Source organism: Taudactylus pleione, unplaced genomic scaffold (assembly GCF_031769625.1).
Source record: "Taudactylus pleione unplaced genomic scaffold, aTauple2 ptg000446l, whole genome shotgun sequence".
NCBI lineage: Eukaryota > Metazoa > Chordata > Amphibia > Anura > Myobatrachidae > Taudactylus > Taudactylus pleione.
Window position 1 is genome coordinate 1,888,591 of NW_028284848.1, and position 23,617 is coordinate 1,912,207.

General features: G+C 44.3%; 1 protein-coding gene across 1 annotated transcript in view; it reads right to left on the bottom strand.

Annotated features, from left to right (window-relative positions):
- Positions 1-15,615: 15,615 nt before the first annotated feature.
- The window catches only part of EPC1 (enhancer of polycomb 1), a 69,339-nt gene continuing 61,337 nt past the window's right edge, over positions 15,616-23,617 (bottom strand). Inside the window, exons 11-14 of the mRNA XM_088447964.1 lie at positions 20,257-20,375; positions 19,568-19,709; positions 19,105-19,480; positions 15,616-16,996 (exon numbers count right to left, since the gene is read on the bottom strand). Of these exons, the coding sequence (XP_088304090.1) occupies positions 16,924-16,996; positions 19,105-19,480; positions 19,568-19,709; positions 20,257-20,375 (710 nt within the window). The 3' untranslated portion in view covers positions 15,616-16,923. The remainder of the gene's footprint in view (positions 16,997-19,104; positions 19,481-19,567; positions 19,710-20,256; positions 20,376-23,617) is intronic.

Below are 23,617 nucleotides of genomic sequence, written 5' to 3' on the forward strand. Positions count from 1 at the left end.
CAGGTCCCGGCTGCACTGTAAAGTAAGCAGCACGTACTGGCCGGCTCGCTGTCGGCCAGCCAATTGCGGGGCTCAATGACGGCCAGCCAATCGCTGGGCTCGCTGGTGGGCTAGCCAATTGCGGGGTTCAATGACGGCCAGCCAATCGCAGGGCTCGCTGGCGGGCCAGCCAATTGCGGGGTTCAATGACGGCCAGACAATCGCAGGGCTCGCTGGCGGGCCAGCCAATTGCGGGGCTCAATGACGGCCAGCCAATTGCTGGGCTCACTGGTGGGCCAGCCAATTGCGAGGCTCAATGACGGCCAGCCAATCGCAGGGCTCGCTGGCGGGCCAGCCAATTGCTGGGCTCAATGACGGCCAGCCAATCGCTGTGCTCGCTGGCGGCCAGCCAGAAGCGTCGCCAGATTAAACTGCAGCAACCAAGAAGACCCGATGCTCCCGGTGGCTCCATTCCAGGAAACGCAGGTCAGAAGCAATTAGAGAGAGAGGAGGGTTGAAAGAGGGAATAGGGGCAGACAGATGGAAGCAGGCAGTTAGTATTGTAGGGGCTGAAAGAGAGAGGCAATCAGTTAGTGAGAAGGACAGGATGTGAGAGAGGGGAGCAGGCAGGAAGACGTGTGGGGGTGAGAAGTACAATGGGGTGATATGGAAGCAGGGGCCGAAGGGGGGGGGATTCAATCTCCATACCCCCACCTCTAAATTCCCACTTAAAGCACTGGGTAGATGTATAGAGCGATAACTCCCCCCTCTGGCGCTGCCCGCTAGAGACCGCAGCGCATCAGCCTAGTGCTGATGCATTCTGTCTCAGTCCCTGCCAGCTCCACTGAGCATGAGCGGGATCTCGCAAGTATCGCAAGATCTCCGCGTGCTGCCTGGAGCCGACAGCCGCCGCAGCAGGGACATCGCTGTCCCTGCTGTGGGGATAGGGCAGCGCCAGTCTATAGCTGTCGATAGTGACAGCTATAGCAGGCCGAACGGTCAGGCGATCTGACCGTTCATACATTGCCCAGGCTATCGGCGCTGCTATCTTGTAGATAACAACGCCGATAATGGCAGGGGCGCGTAGCGCCTGTTATTTACCGCCCAACCTCCCGATTGTACATCGCGGAGAAGCGGTATCAGCGCACATAATGTGCACTGATACCGCTTCAGGGCTTCTTACATCTCCCCCAATATCCAGTGCAATGTGGACATATATATCCAGGTCTGATGCTAGGTTCTTCTGCTGCTCCCCCGGACTTCCAGTCTTGCTCCAATGCTCTGGAATCGTGGCCACACATGAAATAAAAACATTCAACTCAGCCAGGATGGCCCTACTGCCACATTTAATGGTTTACTGTGATCGCTGACCCTGTATATGTCGGAATTATGACATACACTACACTTTGATTCATGCATATTATAGCTGATTAAGGCCCTCATTCAGAGCCGTACGCTCTGAGCAGAGCGCACGCTCTGAATGAGGGCCGGCCTCCATGAAAATGGAGCGTCCTTCTGGACGCTCGTATAGCTGTGGGTCACCACCCACAGGCTATACGAGCGTGCATTTTGATGGCCGCGATGGTCGAGACCATCGAAATTGCGAGCCGGAGCCTGTGGTTGAGGTTTTCAACCGCAAGCTCCGGAGTGATTTTGGCTCTATCAGAGCCAAAATCACTCCCACTGACATCACTAGTGATGTCAGTGGGCCGGCTTCTGACGGGAGGTGTTCCCGTGGGAACGCCCCCGTCAGGGAGGCACGCCCCCGGCACGCCTACCAAAGGGGGCGTGCTGTCAATCAACATCGACAGCACGCCCCCTTTGATCAGACACAACGAGCGAAGGACTTTCCTTCGCTCGTCGCGTCTGGCGCATGCGCACGACGGAGCTCCCTCCGTCGTGCGCATGCTCAGTCCAGAACATCGACCCACTTGCGAGCGGACAGCCGCTCGCGAGTGGGTCTGAATCAGGCCCTAAGTGCTAATTATACCCTCTTCATGGACTGTTCACACTCCCTCTAAAACCAAGCATTTGGAAACCGCTTTCTAGAAATCGCTGGTGAGTTACATGGACATACAGTATTGGGCACTGTTAAGACACTTCAATGTGGACAATGCTATGTGATCCTCACTCATTGAGATGTCTCCAACCCAGGGGCGGATTAACAAAGGGGCGAGTGGAGATGCAGCTCCAGGCCTTCCATTAATATAGGCCCATAGGATACCCTGCAGTACAGACCGTGTTAACATAAAAAAAATATATTTTTCTTGTGAACAAGAACTACCTAGCACATCCTCCTGGCTTCCTGATGCATTGCTTCCGCATCGCCCACTCAATAGCCTCCCCGACATCCAAAGCTTCGTCCCCTACTTGAGCCAAGCTCCACCCCTGGCAATCCAAAGCTGTGTCACAAGTGAGCAAACCACCTGTTTATGGTAAACTCATCTCCGCCACTGCCCTTCTAAAGCTATGTCGCCGCCCACTGTAGGTCATGCTAGGCTCTGCCCCCTATAATTTAAAGCTGTGTCACCAGTATGTGAGCCCCCTCCTCGCCAAGCTCTGCCCCCAGGCACGTTTAGCCCCGCCCCCCAGACAACCGAAAATGTGCCACAAGTGGGAGCCCCCTGATCACGCTAAGCTCCACCCCTGGACATCCAAAATACCCATGGTTTGGTGGTGTGACTCATTTGGTCACAGCAGGACACACCAAGCCATGGGTGCAGGCAGCTCTTTTTTGCAGCAAAAACCCTCTTTACACCCATCTCTTCTTGCTAAGCTCTGCCCCTGACACCCAAAAATGTGCCACCAGTGTGGAAGCCCCCCTGGTTTTAAGCTCCACCCCTGGACATCCAAAATACCCATGGAAACATCCCAGCCACAGGTGCAGGGAGCTCTGCTCCTAACATCCCTCTGGGAACAGCAGACATCTCAGTACTTGGATAGCCTGGACCAAGTACAGCATTGGAACTTTTCAACCCAGCAGGGGTGAGTGGTAGAACCAATTTTTCCCTACATGGTTGTTGTTTGAGGGCCTGCACATGCGCAGGACCCATCCTGCACATGTACAGAACAAGTCCCGTGCGATCGCTCGCAGTCCTCCCCTCATCCGCAGCTTGATTGGCTGCATCGCTTGGGGGACAAAGTGGGGGCGGTGACCTGTTCGACAAAACAGGGACGTGTTGTCCCCATTTTGTAGGTATGCCAATGCCAGGCTTTGCATCTTTGGATGCAGTTGTCCTGGCCCCGGCAGAAGAGTTCCAGCGGCCAGGCTTCTTTCACAGATGGACGATGTATGCGACCGATGATCGCGATGGTGATCTGATGCCTCTTTTGGATGCAGCACTCAGATCAGCACTGCATGAGCCGTCTTGTTCTTACAGTTGACTGCTGTATTACAATATTTGAGCAGATGCTCATTGCGTCCATCTCTAAATCTAGCCCTTAGTTCACTATGAAATAGAGGGCCTAATTCAGCAGAGTACGGAGGTGCTATCGCAGCTGCAATAGCTCGAATATGGTAATACAGCAGGAGGCGTCAAAGTGGTTGAAGGTAGGTGCTATGACCTTCATGGAGATAAAAAGACCATGGCACAGGTCACACCCCTTGTGTAGACCACATCCACACAACACTGGTCACTCCCCCACTAGTCACACCACCACAGCGCTTGTCACACCCCCTGCAGCGACACCCAATAGGCCTTTAAAACTTCAGCTCCAGGCCCATGTAGACATTAATCTGGCACTGATCCAACCTCCAGAAAAATAATTGTAAGGCGCAAATATTCACCAGCATATTTTGTGGCTAAGGTGTTCCACACACCAATTTTCCTAATAAGTGGATGAAAGAAACCGACAGCGCAGCCTCCAGTGCATAAAATTATGGACCCTGCATGCAACTAATTCAGTTGGGTTCAATTGCATGTATCTGCCACAGGGAGGTGCTGTGTACAGTATTCTCTCTCTATATACAATGAGAACACTTGGAATCCAGCAGTCATTCCCAAATATAAAGTCATACAATTTTTAATATTCAGATTAGAACACTCAGGATATTCTACACTTGATGAATACTTTCTTTTTATTTAATATAACACGGCTCGCCTATTAGGCACTTATGGTCAGGGGCGTATCTATAATGGGTGCAGGGTGTGCGGGGCACACGGGCCCCTGGGTCCAGGAGGGCCCCGCACCGCACACCCTGCACCCATAGTATTACTTACCTCTCCGGAGTCCCACATCGGAGCGGGGATCCAGCGCTGTAAAAACGACTGGAAAATGGCCGCCACAGCCATTTTCCCGTAATTTGCGCATGCGCAGTACAAGAACATGGCCGGCGCGGCCATTTTCCTGGCGACCTACATACTCCATAGACTCTGGGCGCACTCTAGTGCCCAGAGTCTATAACTCCAGCGCTGGCCGCGCACAGCTCAGTGCGCTGCTGGCCGCCGGACAGAGTCTGAAACTGCACCCGGGCCCCCTCCTCTCTAGAAACGCCCCTGCCTATGGTAGAAGTGGATTTTAAAGTTCATCAAGTACAACATAATCAGGAAGCCCAAATGGTGGAAAGGAATTAAGTGGCAAAATGTTTTGTTTTACTTTATAAAGCAGACAGTAGTATAAGGCTGGGTACACACGTAAAGATTTCCTGTCCAACCATCCAACTAGTTGATTGATTGGAATGAAAATCTGGTAACGTATAGGAGTAACTGATGATCAGCAATTTGCTCCTAAATGCCAGAAAACAGATGAAAATGGTCGTCAGACAAGTTTGTTACATGTTTGAACTAAACAATTTGTTCTCAAACAACAATTTTCTGTCCATTTTCCAGCGTTTGGGAGCAAATTGCTGATTTGCTTTCATACCTTACCAGATTTTCATTCCAACCAATCAGCTAGTTAGATGGTTGGACAGAAAATCTTTACGTGTGTACCCAAGCTAAGGCCCAAAACTCATAGGGTTTCATGACATGCTTGGTAAAATGATACAGCAAAAACATTACACAGGGGCAGATTCAATGCAATGTGTGAGATGTTGGTAATATCGTATGTGCACAGAATTGAATCCCCCGTATTAACATTAAAATAATCTCCATCACTATAACTGGGTGAGATTCATTCATATTTACTAACAATCACATGAACCACTATAGCTGGGGAAGGGAGGGGCTATGTGCTTACACATTGAGGAGTAAACATTATACTGCTCAGTGTGTGTAACGCTGGACACGTGATGATGGTCCTGATTCTCCCCCAGCTGAGACAGAGCATTAACATATATTCATAGCACTTTACAATGGATAACAAAACAGTAATAAAAATGAGACTGGTACTAACAGGTAAGCAGGCCCTACTCATACGCTTACAATTTCCATGCGTTTGATGTAAGGATGAATGTGTGTTGTTTTTACTTTGTCATAAACATGAGGTAAAAAACATATTGGGAAATTCCTACGCAAACATCTGGGTGTGGTGTGTTGGATTATCTGATATGCTTTATTTACCACATTCATTCCTTTTCTTTCCTATTTACAGCCTACGCTTGATATACACCCATCAGCCATAACATCAAAACCACTGACAGGTGACGTGAATAACATTGATTATATTGTTACAGTGCCACTTGTCCATGGGTGGGATACATTAGGCAGCAAATGAACTCAGTTTTTGAAGTTGATGTGTTGGAAGCAGGAAAAATGGACAAGCGTAAGGATCTGAGTGACTTTGACAAGGGACAAATTGTGATGGCGAGAAGACTGTGTCAGAGCATCTCAAAAACGTTAAGTCTTGTGGGGGTGTTCCCAGTATGGTGTTTAGTACCTACCAAAAGTTGTCGACCCCAAAGCACTTTGTTGTAGTGAGTGAAGGCTAGCCCGTCTGGTCCTATCCCACAGAAGAGCTACTGTAGCACAAATCGCTGAAAATGTTAATGCCAGCTATGATAGAGAGGTTGCTGAGTATGGTGCTGTGTAGCCACAGGCCAGTCAGAGTGCCCATGCTGACCCACCCACCACCAAGAGCAACTACATGTGAGCATCAGAATTGGACCATGCAGCAATGGAAGAGGGTGACCTGATTTTGACTCGTGTGGACGGCCTTGTGCATGTGCATTGTTTACCTGGTGAAGAGATGGCACCAGGATGCACTATAGGAGGAACACAAGCCGGCGGAGGCAGTGTGATGCCCTGGGCAATTTTCTGCTGGGAAACCTTGGGTCCTGCCATTTATGTAGATGTTACTTTGACATGTATCACCTACCTAAACATTGTTGCAGACCAAGTATACCCCTTCATGGCAATGGTATTCCCTGATGGCAGTGATACTGCAAAATTGTTCCGGAATGGTTTAAGGAACATGACAGAGTTCAAGGTATTGACTTGGCCTCCTAATTTCATAGATCTCTGATCGATCATCCGTGGGATGTGCTGGAAAAACAAGTCCAAGCCATGGAGGCCCCACCTCGCAACTTACAGGTCTTAAAGGATGTGCTGCTAAGATCTGTCTTAGTGCAACATATGGGTCAGTTAGCATGCTCTCATGAGCAGAGGAAAACAGCTGAAAAGGCAGGTGAGGTTACTTTTTGTACGATATTTGGAGTTCTTCATCTAAAGGCACACATCCACTTAGCGATAATACTGAGCGATTGCACGATTATGACACTTTTATGTCGGAAATGACCAGCGATGTGCTCTCCCGCTGGTTGTTCCGACATCATCGCACGAAAATGCTGTACAACCTGACGATAACGTCAGGTTCAGCATGGTAGTGGATGATTTATGTGCTTACCCTGAACAACTGAACGTTCAGTGTAGGCACAGCACAGACTGCCAAACGACTGCACGATTACAATGTTGTAATCGTGCAGTCGTTTTGATGTCTGCAAGTGGATGTGTGCCTTAACTCAGAGGTTCCTAAACGCAGTCCTCAAGGCTCCCCAACAGTTCAGGTTTTAGAGATATCCATGGTTGCGCACAAGTGGTTAAATCAAATTGCCGGGAGGTGCTAATTCAGCCACCTTGCTTAACCATGGATATCTCTAAAACCTGAACTGTTGGGGAGCCTTGAGGACTGCGTTTGGGAACCTTTGATCTAATTGATTGGGGCACATCATGAATGGGGGAGAGACGTGTAACTTGTACAAAGCAATTTATATTGGTCTATTATAATGTATGGAAATCTATTAGAATTTTATAGGGAGTGAAAATATTTTACTATTATTCATTCAGGCACAAAGTACAACTAAACCAATATATTATAGCTGCAGTATATGCAGTGGCTATAACAAATTTTAACAACCCTTTGCCACTTTTACTGGCTTACATTAGAGCAGGGTTTCTTAAAGCCAGTACTCATTGGATCCCAACAGTGCATGATTTCCTTGTCATCTAGATGGAGCACAGATGTGTAAATTAACTAAGACATGGTACTAAATATTCCTGAGGAAAACACAGGTTCCATGAGGTTTGAGAAACACTGCCTTACAAATTTTAAATAGATTTAGTGGACAACTCTTATAACTGTTCATCGCAATCAGTTAATGCAAGTCCATTTGTGGCCTGTATCTTTTTCTTTTTTTGCACTGATCATGCAGTTATACAGTCTCCACTTTTGACTGAAGAGGTGTAAGTGGGCGTTATCCTAGCAGATCTTTGCAAGAAGGATAGGGCTCTTGGTCCTGTGCACTGATAGCGAGTGACTGGTATCAAGCCAAGCGTACGGCTGTGGGTGGTAAGGCCACAGAGATGCATTTGGATCGTACACGCAATGTGGGACTAATTGCATTCAACTCTGCATCATTCCTAATATTTGTATTATACATAAATATTCACTGTTTAACTGTAACCTAACTAAACCCTTGGGAATTAAGTTGTTGCCATCCACCTGTGTATAATGAAAGGGCCTCATTAGATTATGAAATAAATAGACGGTCAGAAAGAGGTCCCACAGTAGATTAGTACATACCAATAAAGACTTTCATAAGTAGGATTTGTATAGAACAGGGCATCTGCCAAAACTGAACATCTTCTCTTCATGATAAAGCTTCTAAAAGGCTGATGTCAACTCTGACAGAGAACAGGTCTTCCATGACAGAATCAGGATTAATCTGCCCACTTCACTAAGCTGCACTATTTTGGAAGGCGGAAATCGACATTTAATATATAGCTAGGAGTCTGCTAGAAATCACGAGGGACATTCATGCAGAGTGGAAGATTACTATATATGGTTTGAAGAAAATGAGCGGAAACTCCTTTATTATTTCTTTCTTTCTTTTAAATCTCACAAGTCTAACGCTTCATCATCTCAAGAACATAAGCTCTACCATAAGCCAAACTGACAGGAATATAATGCTACGAGGATGCTCGAGTTTGCAACAACTGGTAAATAGAGGGAGAAATAAATAGAGCAACATACAAATATTAAAAAAATAAAACCGCTACAACCTACAAGAGACCTAGACAGGAGATGTATATGCCAGTATGACATACACAAAGCAATCACCAATCAGTGGATTTATATAAAAAATGCTGATCACCAATGCTTCCAACTAAACCACATAGTGCTCAAACATTGTTGCAAATAATGGGTGGCTAGTGCAGTGTCTCAATCACAAGGCTGCTATATACTTTGACAAATACACCCACAGCTGAGGGTAAAATCATGGAGGACTGCACTAGAGTAGTAAAACAAGGGAGGGGGGTAGGTTTTAATATCTTCATAATAATTTGCAATTAGGACAAAAAGAGCGCTTTTGTCTTCTGAGTATTCTGCAATGTATATCAATGGTAAGAATTTCTGAATAAATTGATTTCTTTAGGAAATAAAAGAAAAGATGGAGAATGAAGTTGTACTATCGCATCCAATTGGTCAGAGAATGGGATATCATCAATTACTGTTGACAGTCTAAAAAAAAATGAGTTATGGTAGACTTACCTAGATAACACCATTTCTTCAAGGTCCACAGCGATACCATGGAGATTTTATGGTTGGAGACCAGGCACCAAACAGTTAAAGCTTCAGCTCCCAGGATGCCTTGGGTCCTCCTCCATATATATCCCACCCCTAGGACTTCAATTTAGTTAACAAGACTCAAGGCAGGAGAAGGAAGAACAATCGTACATCAGAAACACTTACACAAAATGAGGGCATCAGTGATCGAAAGAAAAAATTACCCAATTACCCAATGTAGCCAGGTGCATCAGGGTGGGTGCCATGTGGACCTTGAAGAAAAGGAGTTATATACAGTAGATAAGTCTACCATAACTGTAATTTCTTTCTTCAGGGTCCATAGGGATCCATGGGGATGTCCTAAAGCAAAAAAGATATAAAGCAAAGAAGGTGGTACACAAACAGGAGTATAACACAGGTGTATACTTATTGTATAGGGTCAGAGGATGTCCTATATGGTTAGAAATACGTCCTCATACGCTTCTTTCTTTAATGGATTCCTCATTCAGCTTCACAGACGTTTCCCTACATGTGCTATGTGCATTACATAAAGAGACATACATTGTGTCACTAATATGTTACACAATTTTCAATATAGTAAAAAGGAATAAAGCAAATTCACACTCTAGGTATGTAGGGCATAGAGCATACCCCACTCACAAGAAAAACACCATGTGGACTCCCCCAAAGGTTTCTTTGAACGGAAAATCCTTCACCCAGTATGTGTCAAAAGGTAAGAGGTACTGCGTACCATTAACTCACTCTAAGGTGAATAATTGAAATCATATACAGGTTTTTTTATTACGTTAGCGTACCCAACTCAGTTTCTATGATGATGTCCTAAAGCAGTTACACTCCTGAGCAGAAAGGAGAATGTGCTGTCACCATGCTTGGGACAAGGAGATCAGCCTGAGTGTACACATATGAGAGAGTCATTCGTAGCCATCTCGCAAGAGTCTGCTTATTAGCTGGCCCTCCTCGTTTGTGAAAACCATATAATACAAAAAGAGCATCTGATTTTTCTAACAGAGTTTGTACGCTCCACATCGATATGGAGAGCACGAACTACATCCAGGGTTGCTTCACCTACAGAAAAGGTCTGGAGCCTGAAAAGCTGGAACAACAATTTCTTCATTCACATGAAAACAGGACTCTACCTTAGGAAGGTAACTTTCCCTTGTACGAAGAACAGCTTTATCCTGGTGAAAAATAAAAAAAAATGGGGAGCAACAAGAGAGCGCTGCCAAATTATAGCGAGAAGAAAAAGTGTCTTCGCTGTCAACCTCTTCAACTCTACAGAATCTAGAGGTTCAAATGGTTGAGCTTGTAGCTCCTTAAGAACCAAAGACAAATCCCACAGTGCTATCTGGTAATGAGGAAATCTTCCTCTGGAACCAGATTGACAACGCAGAAACCTGCCATGAGATCTATCTCGTAGACCCAGTTTACCAGGAGCTGAAACACTCTTGGATGGAGAGAACACTCTCCGGCGTGTATGTGGCGACTTAGTAAGTCTGCTTCCCAATTGAGTACTCCCGGTATGAATATTGTCGAGATGGCTGGAAGATGACGTTCTGCCCAATTCAGAACCATTGTCACTTCTTTCATGGCTGCGCAACTTCTTGTGCCTCCCTGATGATTGAGGTAGGCCACTATTGTCACATTGTCGGACTTGATCTGGACCAGCTTGCCCTGAAGCAGGTCCTGTGCCATGACAAGTGCTTTGTATACTGCAGTTCCAGAATGTTTATTGGCAGATTACTTTTCTGATATGTCCATCTTCCCTCAAAAGTGTGATGACCTGTCACGGCTCCCCATCCGCAAAGACTGGCGTCTGTGGTGAGAAGCACCCAATTTGGAATCTAGAATGGGCACCCTTTGTTCAGATGATCCTTTCTCAGCCACCATAGGAGGGAGTGACGAACCTCTGGAGTAAGACGGAACCTCTGGGACTTTATTTGAAGATACTGTCCTTTCCACTTGGGAGAATCAATCTTCGCAGAGGCCTGGAATGGAACGGAGCACACCCTACCATGTCGAAGGTGGATACCATTGATCCCAGGACCTGCATTGCTAACAGAGTGGATACCCTTTGCTTGCGTATTCGCAATGATAGGGCTACAATATTATCCTCTGGCAGAAACACAGTCTGTGCCCGAGAATCCAGAAGAGCTCCCAGATGTACCATCTGCTTTGTTGGAGAAAGTGATTTCTTCCAATCGATAATCCAGCCAAGCTTTTGTAAGCAGGCTATGTTTTCAGTTGAAGATGGTTTTGTAAAACAAGCGGAGTCTGCGCCATTATCAGGTCATCCAGATATGGCAGAATTCCGATTCCCTGATGCCTGAGATAGGCCGTCATGACTGCCATTATTTTGATAAGTACCAGGGAGCCGTAGAGAAGCCAAAGGGTAGAGCCCGATATAGGTAATGTTGCTGAAGGACAGCAAACCGTAAAATTTGCTGGTGGGATGGTATAAATAGGATGTCCAGGGAAACCATGTAATCCCCTGGCTCCAATGCCAAAATAATTGATTGGAGAATTTCCATACGAAACTTGGGTACATGGATAAACCTGTTGAGGGTTTTTAGATTTAGTTTAGGATGATAAGCCCCATTCGGTTTCTGATCCAGAAATAGATTGGAATAACCCCTTCACTGTTTCGAAACAGGAACCAGGATTATTACCCCCGCCTGCAGCAGGGAGTGAATGGCTTTCTGAAGGACCAAAACCATTAACGCATCTGCTGGAGGATCTATGCAAAAAAAAAAAAAAACTTCTGGGGAGGATACCTTCTGAAAGTGAGGGCAAGCCCCTGAGACCACTTTTCAGACCCAGGCATCTGTTGTTGACACCAACAATCCACAAACTGAAGTCGGTCTCCCACCCTGGGATCCCCCAAGAGGAGGCCAGCCCCATCAGGCGGAGGGTTTGTCGTCCATCTTAGAAGCTGGATGTCTTGCTGGGCCAGACCTCTTAGTTTGTTGCCTTGATATTTTGTAAAAACTAGACGTCTTAGAGGAAGGTTGTTCCCTTGCTCGTCCCTGAGAATGGAAGGACCGAAAAGAGACCTGCTTAGACTTTATATTCGCCGTAGATGGCAGACCTGACTTTGAAGCCGTCAGAGTAGCTATTTTAACCAACTCCGCTACAAAAAGTACTTTTCCATAGAAAGGTAAAACTTCCATTGCCTTCTTTGATCCTGGATCAGCTTTCCAGGCTCTTAACCAAAAGGGCCCTTTGTGCCACTATTGAAGCTGCTGGAAGCTAAAATTCCAGCATCTACAGCAGCCCCTCCTAGATAGGATGCCGCTTTTCATATGTAGGAAATATACATAATCTGTTCTCTTGCAGCATTTGGTAGAGAATCTTCCAATGCTCCCATCCATTCCTTAACAGCTTTGGCTATCCAGGCTCCAGCCATAGCTGGATGAGTAACAGCTACAGATGACGAAAAAATAGTTTTAATATATAAATCAATCTTTTTATCCGTGGAATCCTTCAAGGAAGATGCTGACGGAATAGGCAATGTAGCATTTCTAATTAAATGAGTCACACGTGCATCCACAGGAGGTGGTACCTCCTTGCTTAGTACATACAGAAACCGGGAGAGGATACAATATCATTCTCTTATTCACATAGTTTATCACGGTTACCCCATGCCTCATCCATGTGCTCAGTGAGCTGTTCAGATATAGGAGACTCCGTTTTGACCACCTTCCGGTGGTGATTGAAACTGGAGCCTTCTTACTATGAGCTGATTCATGTTCCTGAATGTCTAAGATTGATTTAACCGCCTTCACCAAAGAAGGAACATCCACTGTGGACAGATGGTCCTCCTCCCCCCGAACTAGACCCAGGAGAGGAACCTTGGGCATCATCCGATTCCTCGGATAATATGTCTGAATCCATATGGTGAGCAGACTGATAAAACTATAACTTGCGCAGCCTTCCAGGAAAAATGCATCGGAGGTGCAAACATAGCATGCTGTGGACACCCCCATCCATGGAGGCATAGTGGGATCCACAAACTGCTTCATTACCTGGAACAAAGAGGATACCCAAGAAGGCTATTGTCCAGGGACAGGTAAACTAGACTGGTGAGGTGGCTTTAATGTCCTGAGGAGACAAATAAACCATACATGATTTACACCAGCATAGGGGGGCTCCCCCTTCTGTATCCAGTTATCTTTTGAGATTTTTAAATAAAGGCAATAATTGCACCGTTATGTGACAGCCTTCACAAAATCATAATGAATGCGAAGTACTCAGATAAAAATCTCCACCCCAAGAGGATAGAGAGAAAAACAGTGATACTTATTGACAGACAGAAAAGTATGGGTCTATACAGCAGGTAGCAAATATTCACCTACAATGCATATGTAATAAAATTACAAATCAACTCTAAATCAACTACACAAACGCAAAAGAATGCTAGGATATAGAGCACTATGGACCTCATTCAGAGTCTCTCGTTAGGGCTCGCTCGCAGGGAGCGATAATCGCACATCTGCACATGCATATAATTCGCAGTGCGCGTGCACAAGTCATTCGTTGCGATCTGATTTTGCCAGGTCACTGCTTTGAGTGACAGATAGTGCCGTTTGTGGGTGGTAACAGGGGAAGGTGCTTGTAAACGGGGAGTGGTTGTGCGAACGCAGGCATGTCTGGCCGCCAAAACGGCGTTTAAAGGGCGTGCATAATTAGCAAAGTAGCGTCATCGCACATGTGACTTGGTTGTTTTTTAGCCTGAACTGCTCGCAGTGCTTGGGGTAGGTTAGGTCAACCCCAAGCGCTGTGAGCAGATCCGATGGCCCTAGATGTTCACGATTAATCAGACTCTTCCCGGAGATAACGTGTGCTGTGAGTGACAGGTGGGAGGTTTTACAGTACAGCATACGCTAACTGCCGTTGCTCAGTAAGACATAAAGGGCGTCCTTACAGCGCAAAGAGCGATCGCTTGATTTGCATACCCGGCCCCTTTTTGCAAGCGACCGATCGCATCTTATGAGAGACTCTGAATGAGGGCCTATATACCTTAACCAAAAGGAGAGGTATACATGGAGACTGACCCAAACCCTCCTGAGACCAACAGCTACAGGGTGTATAGAGCATGGACTGTGAGCGTCTAATATACACATGGAGGGTAGGCAGAGCAACCCAGACGCGCAAACCCTTCGTAGGGACTGCAACAGGGGAGAACCTACCTCCCGTACGCTGTGTTAACCAGCCCGGTACGCTGGCCTCGTGGCAGCAGAAGACGATAAGGTCCTGATGAGGACGCAGACAATACCGGGCCCCGACAGCAGCAGCAGCTTCTGGTGCGTTTCTGACGCCAGAAGTACTGCCACGCACGAGTCCCCATAAGAGAGGAATCGCCTTATCCAACATCTCCGTACATCCAGTTGCAGTCCAGGTCGCAGCATTGCAGATAGCAAACTTAGCCACGACCCGCCGAAATCACCAGCCCAGTTACTGGTGTTACTGCCCGGCCTAGGTAGAGGAGTCATAGTATATGTGTCTTAATTCAGAAACTTAGTACTGCCAACCCTAAAAACATATAAAATAAAACAAAATAAAAGCTTAGGACTGGCCAGAGCAGTCCCATTACAAAGGTGCGTCTTGATCTTGCCACACCAAACAAACAACTGGAGTCCTATGGCTAGGGGCAGGGTATATATGGAAGAGAACCAGAGGCATCCTGGAAGCTGAAGCTTTAACAGTTTGGTGCCTGGTCTCCAACCATAATATTCCCATGGTATCCTTGTGTACCCTGAAGAAGAAAAAACAAATATAATGGAGGACGGCTTGCATGGGCATAGATAATGGAATACAATGAAAAATATGAGAATGTTTGATTTTTTTTAGAGAGCGAAAAATCATCTGAGGATTACCATGGTAAATGACTAGTTTATCATGAGATTTGATGGTAATGCGCTTTGTTTGCCATGGTAATTCCATACTTTAAGGGTTAGCACACGCCTGTATATGTTAAAGGAGATATTTCCGTACAGCAATGTGTAGCTTAGGTGTAGTGGGCCCAAAAGGCGCTTAACCCTAAGATCACTGGAAGGTTGACTCAGGACTTTGAATCCATGATCAGCTGTTTGACCGGTCAGCTTCAGGCATGTGATGCCCTTCTACTTAGTACTATATCTATTCCCTTATTCCCAATGTAAAGATAGCTACAAAGCAGGGTTATGTTGTAAATATTTTTCAAACCTTAAGAGATTAGCAGAATAGTGTGTTATATGGAACAGAAAGCTTTACATACATTTTACACACTCTTAGCACTGATCAGGTAAGGTGCTCTCTTCTGCTGTTGTGGAACTAGAAGTCACAGCTAGCATTGCTAGCCAGGCCACCATGGCATTCTGAGACAAGAAATGGAGGAAATGTTGCCTAACTCAGTGTAAGGTTTTAAATAACCTGATAGAAAAACACACACAGAAGACAGGAGGCTTTAAATGACACAATGTTGGGTACCCACCAAACATTATCAAAAATCCATAGCAACAGCTAAACGCAACTCATTGTTTAGTTTTATGTATTTTAATATTTTCCTTAATTTAGTGGGAGCTTTTCTTTCCTTCCATTTAAGAAACAAGTGCAGAACATTGAATTGAAATTGACAATGAACTTAGAGCTGAAATTAATACAGAAAAAAAAAAAAAAAAGAAACATCACCACACATTTTGTTTGTCAACATGTAATGCCCTGGGTTTAATTTTGTGACAATTCATTCACAATGTATTTCCAGGCGGGATTAAAAACCTTAAGGATAATGTATGCCAGTGGTCAGGGCATTCAGACTTCGGTACTGACAAAGCATTAGTAGTCTGTATAGTACCGTGCTCTTCACAGAAGAGAGCTCATATTTCCAAAGGAAGGCACCCGATAAGTTGTGGTTCTGGATCTGCAGCCTTTTGGAGAGTCGGAAAAAGGAAAAAAGCTGGCTGTTCTAGAAACTGGAATGATGATACACGTACAGCAATTACTGCATTCTTCTCCCTTATAGACTTATTATTTTTCTTCCTTAAGAACAAGTAAAGAATGAAGTCTTTAACAATTACACAATAAAAAAATACATTTTTTAAAGTGTTTTTCTGTTTTGTTTTTTTCGTTAAAAAAAGAAAAAAAAAGGGCAGACAACATAAAAAACTCCAGTTGAATGGACTCAGTTTGCATACTTGATTTAACACTTTTTGGTGTAGGAGGAGATGGGGCAGGAGGGGTTTGTTTATAAAGCAGCAACAAAACCTTAGTGCCTGAAGTACCGGAAACCAGCCACATGGCGTATACGTGAATGGGAAGATTCGAGAGACTTCATTATTATCTTGTAACTTCTGATATTAGGACAGGAAGATCCTAGTAGTACATTCCCCATTTATAAATGATGCCTTTTACTTAGATTCTGTATGTATGTCACCATTTCTTCACATGATACACAGAGAACTCAGGGACCCAGTGGGGAACCAAGTTATGTTATACCATTTACAAAATACCAAGGAGTCCACAGCTACCTAACACATTTACTACAGCACAGGAACCAATGAAGGTACAGTGTACAAAAACCTGTAAACACGGCACAATAAATAGATAAAACAGCAGGTCCCGCACCATGCACATGATGTGATGACACTTCTCATCTCTATACAATCTCACTCTTACTTTGTTGCAGTTTGTTTCCCGTTTTACCCCCCACAGTGCAAAGCATCACAAATGAACAGTTCTGTATTCAAGTAACATATATACAAGGGTATTACAAATATGCAGTACTGTACAGATAATTGCTGTATTCATAATTTACAGATGTTTATTCTTTCCTATTAACAGTACGAAAAAAGAAATCAAAGCATGAGAGATGTGCGTTGCTGTCAAGTCCCCACAGCTGCCATGGAAACGCAGTGCACCGCTTCCCACCATCCCTTGCATTCATAATGCTACTGATGCATAGCACCTAAACAAGTTCCCAAGGCTGCAGCCCCACTCCTGTGGAAACTACGTCACTTCCATAGCTACTGTGTTGTCTGTTATACTGTTCAATGCTGGCTTTTCTGTTTCATGGTTTTCTCTAAAAGAAAAAGAAAGGCATTAGTGAGACAGATTATAGCTGCTTTTCAGTAAATATTTTATGCATACACCTTATAGTTACAGAGGCCTGTACAGCATTAAGTATTATTATGCAGAAGAGTAAGGAAATAAAATCCCAAAGGTGCTCAATAAGTGCAGCCTCGGGGCTAGTCACTGTAGGGAACGGAATAGCTCTGGGGCACTTAGACACTGGCCATGCAAACAACTTTTAGACTTCAATCTTGACTTCTAATATCAAGAGCTTCATCTTTTTATGATTTTGTATATGAGCCTCATCAAATGTAAGTAATGTAACCAGTTACCTGGCATGGTTGCAGGCGATGCGACTGCAGCTTGCTGGCCTTTTGCCAACAGTCGCATCATATGTCATGCGGATTTCCTCCTGCTCTTACAGTTCCATGGCAGTGATGTAGTGGTCTGTGACCAACAACATCACTGCGCCAATGACCCGCTCCACTGCACTCTGCATGTTACACAGGTGGAGCTAATTATTACACTTGTGATTCTGTGAGGAGATCTGGAAAACATGCACTGTTGGTAGCTCTCGAGGACCAGGGTTGCTACCCCTGCACTAAAGGTGTCAGTGCCTACTGCATTTGATATGAAGCTTGTGATGTCTGGGACAACCCAATTTTTGTTCTATTATCTTCTAGAACATTCCTCATACGCTTAAGCGAAGCCTATTTATGGTACCAGATGACCGGTGCTCACTAAGCAGTATAGAGGAGCAAGTACAGAAGTACCTTTATGTGCTGTCCCCCACAAGAGTCCAGCTATGCACATTTGATGCAGTGAGATGGACTCCATTAACTGGATGGAATACTGCAAGTGCTTTCCTCCACCTCTCTTACTGTACTGTGTACAGTAGGCACATGCAACTCTCCACAAACCCAGGCTGCTCCATAGCCTACAATGGCTAAGTGTTCACGACAGCTTGTAAGGTGAATGTACTATGTCGAATAGAGGCTGCATATGGACGTAAAACTAGTGTGTTATCAACATCTGAAATACGTTAACGGTTTCAAGTTGGTGATAGACTGTTAAAGAGGGAAAAAAAAATGGCTAAAGTATACAACAAAATGGACTGGAATAGAGAAAAGGGCTGTAAAGTTTTTTTTTTGTTTAAATTTACCCAGAAAATCTCTTTAATGGAGTTAAGCTGGGCATCCACTATACAATGTTCTGTCAGATATTTGTCCAATCTGGCTAGTTGGAATGAAAACCTGGTAATGTATGGGAGCAAATGACAATTGTGCATTTGCTCACAAACACTGGAAAATAGCCCAAAATGGTTGTTCAGACAAATTGGTTAAAACACACAAATTTAACCAATTTTTTTTGTCCTTTTTTCAGTGTTTAAAACCATATGATCGACTGTCATTTGCTCCCATTCATTACCAGGTTTTCATTCCAACCAGCCAGATTGGACAGATATCGGACAGAAAATTGTATAGTGGATGCCCATCTTAAGAAATAGAAACACATGTTATTACTATGGGGGCGATTCAATTGTTTGTAGATCCCATCTAAACTGCACAGGGACTATTCAATGGTTTGAGCGACCAGTCCTGAGGTGCGAGCCGAAATACACGTAAAGTAGGGATTTGGGACTGGTTATGAGTGCAGGGTGCACTGTAACTGCAGCGTGCCCAGCACTTAATACGTGTGGAGATGCATGGGATTAGCTGAGTTAAGCAGCTTAACCAAAGAAAAGGGTTTGTGCCGCAAACAACTGAATCGCCCCCCTATGTGGCCTACTATAGATTTACCATACCACCTCTCCTTAGTTGTTTGAAGAGTTACTAATAGAGAATGTCCTGACAAGCTCTATTTTAGCCTGTTAAAAATCCATCACCAATCAGAGCAACATCATTTATTCTATATCAAATTTAAGATTATTTTTAGTGTTACATATTATCCATCTCACAACTGCAACCTATACTGAAAAGGAGAGGAAATGCAAACAGTTGTTACATAAACAAAAGACTTTCATAGCCTGTCCAAAAACAAAGGATGATGGTGATATTACAGCCTTTAAGTACAATGGACTAAACAGAACACATTGTGACAAGTATACGAGACCCTTACCTTGGTACTCCATCCACAGAAGATGCTGCTGGCATCTTGGGTACCTGACAATTTGCTGCTGCAGCTGCAGCCAGCTTTAAGGCAGATGAGGGAACAGCACTTAAAGTCCTAGGTAAATGGCGTGCATTGAGGGTGTTTATAGAGTTTACAGTGGCAACGGAGGAGGGTACAGTTAATCGGATGTTATTCCCAATCAGAACCTGAGTTGTTGCAGAATTGGCAGCAGTTACTTGGTGACTCAGAGTGCTGTGGGAACTAGCAGTCTGTGTTATATTGGAAGGCTGTAGCAAGGCTGAACCAGTTGATGATGACGACTGACTTGTGTGTACGAGTGCTGCAGGCGTATTACTACTGAGGTGTAAGCCCTTGTATACTCCTAGAAAAAAAAATAAAGTACAGTGAACACTGATATCAGAATTATAATTTCGATTACATTTTTATTTTCTTTTAAATCTCATCGTACCTGAGGCTTGAAGAATGCCATTCATTCCAATGCCAAGGACAACATCCTCCTTCATCTTGAAGGCCATCAGCTGTTCCGACGTTACCAAAGCTGTAACAGCAAACTGAGCGCTAGCAGAGTCTAATGTTTTGGAAACAAAACCCTAATAGGGAAAAGAAGAAAAAAAAAAGCTATTAGTTCTGATGTATTATTTTCCAAATATTAGACTAACGATTTCAGTACTGCAGATCACTCCAACCAGTGATAACATCTAATCTGCGTTAGAAGACTGCAGAAAAAGAACATTTCATGAGTATTGTACATGCAAGTGCCCTATTATGTGCAACTGCAGCACTAAATGCTTTTCAATCTCCGATAATACCCCAGGTTGTATTTAGGAAAGGAATGGATATTGTCACATGCATGGTTGGACCATTACAGCCACTGGGTGTTTTGTCTGCCAGACAGGTGAACTGTGTCCTAGGGTAAATATGCAGTGTTCTAGACAACCTCCTAGACTTATGTTTCGTAAAAAGAAAAGCAACTATTTTTGTCTTTCTTTGGTATCCATTAAATAGATCACCAAAGCAACTAGCAAAGGCAAACAAATATACTATCAGGAACACCACAATAGCTGGGAAAGCGATTCTAGTTCATGCTTTAATTAAAACTATAGTGGGCCTACACAATATATTTGATAACTGCATTACCTGTGAAGTGTTGGCAGAGGAATTATTATTTGCCTGCTGTTGATGTATTTGAGCAAGCTGTTGTTTCTGCATTAGTGCCAGTTGTTGTTGATGTTGCTGGTATTGTTCGGCTGTAAATGCTGAGAATAAAAGGGCTGTATTAGAATAGGTGACCTTAGTAAATTATGAAAATAATGGAATGAAATATCAATAACTTTCTGTTACAGAATGCCAGGGCAAAATGACAAGGAAATAATAGAACTGACAAGTCACTATGTAAAAGTCATAAATCGTCTTTGCATCTGGGTCTTTATGGCTAATAATGAAACCAAATGTGTTCAACCCAATATAATAAGAAGCTATAGAAATTGAACTTGCTTTGGTCCTGGCAATCATTTCCGAACCACTATCGAATCCAACATTATTTAATAAATCTTCATATTTTCCCTTTATAGCATTATGGCTAGAAATCAAAACATTCTTAGCCACCACCCACTGCATTACACCCCTTTGTCCATAATGCCCATTCAAAAAGTTTTTTTCTTCTTCACTGCTTATATCCTGAAGCGGTCAGCACAAAATAAGGCCTTTTCCTAATATTCTCAATTGTTTTGCTTCTAGCAGCAGGTGATCTATCGCCAAATCTATATCCCCCTCACATTCCCAAGACACATAGGGGGCAATAAAACATTTGAATTGCCCCCTATCTCCTGTCCAAAGTGAAGGGAGTCCGGTGAGATATTCAATTATTTTTGGGTGACCATGCATATCGCACATGTCGTGCCCAGACAGGGTTTAGCTGCATGTAATAGCTAAACTCGTCTAAAAGTCCTGCTTTGGCGTCAAAGTGCCGGCCTTCTCAGACTTAAGTGCCAGCCGCGAGGCTGTTAGCACAGGGCTAAGCTGGAAAACAGCATCATGGTTGGCGCTTTAGTCGGATTTCTGCTCGCACCCTCAGGAGGGTGCGAGAAAAAAATGCTTTAGTCGGCCAACAGAACTGAATAGCTCCGGGAACTCCTTCACAGGGCTAATTTGCATCGCGCTGCATTGAATCGCCTCCACTATACAGAACCAGCAAACCATACCCTGCAGCCCTTTCACACAGTGGTCTCTACACTTCACCCACGCCTCCGTACCTGCAAGCAAACACTACGCCACACTGCATATTCACCACCCGTTACTTCACTAATATTCCCATCATTATAGGTTATCTAGATTTATCTATTCACACATGTTGCAGTGATAACCAGCAGTTTATTGAACATTTCTCAGTCTTCTCAACTCATTTCTTGTTCTCTAATGTCCCCATCATTATTTTGGGAGATTTCAACAATCTCCATTCTCCTTCCACCTCTCTGAGATTCTCCCTCACACATTATGGTGCCCACTTACCCTGATATGGTTTTATCCTAACTTTATTAAGTTTATGATTTTTATTAAGTCTTTCCCCTCACTCAGACCATCAGCTTATAACCTGCAAGGATTCCACAACCACTTTAGCTAGTCTAACTCATTCCTTCAAAAATTTCAGTTCTATTCTTTTCCAACAATTTTCCACCTCACTGCAACAAAATCTATCCAATTTCAACATTTCCCTGTTCTGGCAGTCCCAATCTCAATCATACCCCAACAGAATTTGATTAAGTGGCTCCAATGCTCTTTCTTCTTAAGGCGGGTATCCACTTGCCGATTAAAATGAGCGATTGAACGATATAGTTACACTTCAATCGCTCATTAATCGTGCACAAAACTGGCATGAAAATGTCGGAAACGTCTAGCGATGCGCTCTCCCGCTGGTCGTTTCCGACATCAATCATCGCCTGAACAGCCTGCCGATAACGACAGATTGACCATGTTCAGGGATGAGGGAGGGTGTCTACACTGAACGACATATCGTTCAGTGTAGGCATTGCAAGGGATAGAGGAACGACTGTACGATTACAATGGGCGGTATTCAAATAGTTGCGCCCCTGTAAGCGCCCGACAGGAGCTATTCAATAGTTTCTCCTGTCGAGCGCGATCAGCTGTCGGCGCACCATTTCAGCTCGCAGCCCCAGGGCGAAAAGTGACATGTTTGGATGCCCAAACATCACTTTTCATGTTTGCGCCCAGCGTGGGTAGCTGTTTTATGCGACCAAACAGCAACAATTGAATAGCGCCCCGCAATCTCCCATCACTTTAGATGGGAGATCGGGTGCGCTATAACAATTGAATACCGCCCAATGTTGTAATCGTACCGTCGTTCCACTATCTGCTTGTGGATACGCACCTTTAGTCTAGCCTTCAACCTCAAAGACCACAGAGAAAATACTCTGCCTTCAAACCCTCCTGTAAAGTCCAATGTCTTAGTCTACAAATTTTCCTTGACCTTTCATCTGAATGGATACTGTCCCAATTTCCCTTTCAATTGTTACATGCATTATAATAGTCTTATTTAGAAATCGTCAAATGATTTGTAGCACTGTACGTGGAGGGAAATAATAAAACAAACATACATCATCATCACAAAACAGCAGATAAAGATGGTACTACCCAAATTAACTTTTAATCTAAGAAATGTATAAGTAACTGAAACCTAAGTGTGGCTGCTGATGGGGAAATTGTGTCGCTACTGTAAAGCAAAAACAATGCCCAATATCGAAAGCCTTCACTTACAACTGGCCATTCCTTGCTGCTACCGATGGTATGGTATAGCTGGAACAAGGACATAATGGAAGGTAGAGACAGATGAATGAGTCATTCTTGACTTGGCAACCACGACTTTCCATTATATACCCAAACTCAATCTCCAGGGGGCGATTCAATTGTTTTTTAGACGTTTAACGGAGCAATTCAATAATTGCTCCGTTTAGGTGTCAGTGACGCATGCGAGAAGAATTGAATTGCCCCCTATATGTTAACAAAAACATATTGTGGCTTTGAAATCTTTTGAACTCTAAGAGACTGGCAAGATCGGTCTGTGTCAGAGTGGCTAGACCAGCTTGTCATACACGTGGGTGGCCAGAGTAGACATATCCAGTAATTCACAAAGGTTCCTGTCAATGTGGCAGAAAATAAGGGGGCGACTGAATCATCTTACCGTAGCCTATTTCCCGTCTAAAGTGACTGGAGATCAGGTGGCGATATTCAATTGTTTTTAGGCGCTAATGCTTTATTGTGCCCAATTAGAAGATTTTAGCTGTATAAAGCAGCTAAATCCATCTAAAGTCCTGGTTAGGGTGCCCAAACTACTGCTTGCTCCCAAACAACAAACTTTTAGCACATTTCTGCTGGCACTGGCGGCTATCGCGCCCGAAGGGAGCAACAATGAAATTGCTTCGTCAGGCAGAATTGCCGATGAAAACATTTGAATTCTCCTCTAGGAATGTAGGAATTAGGATTT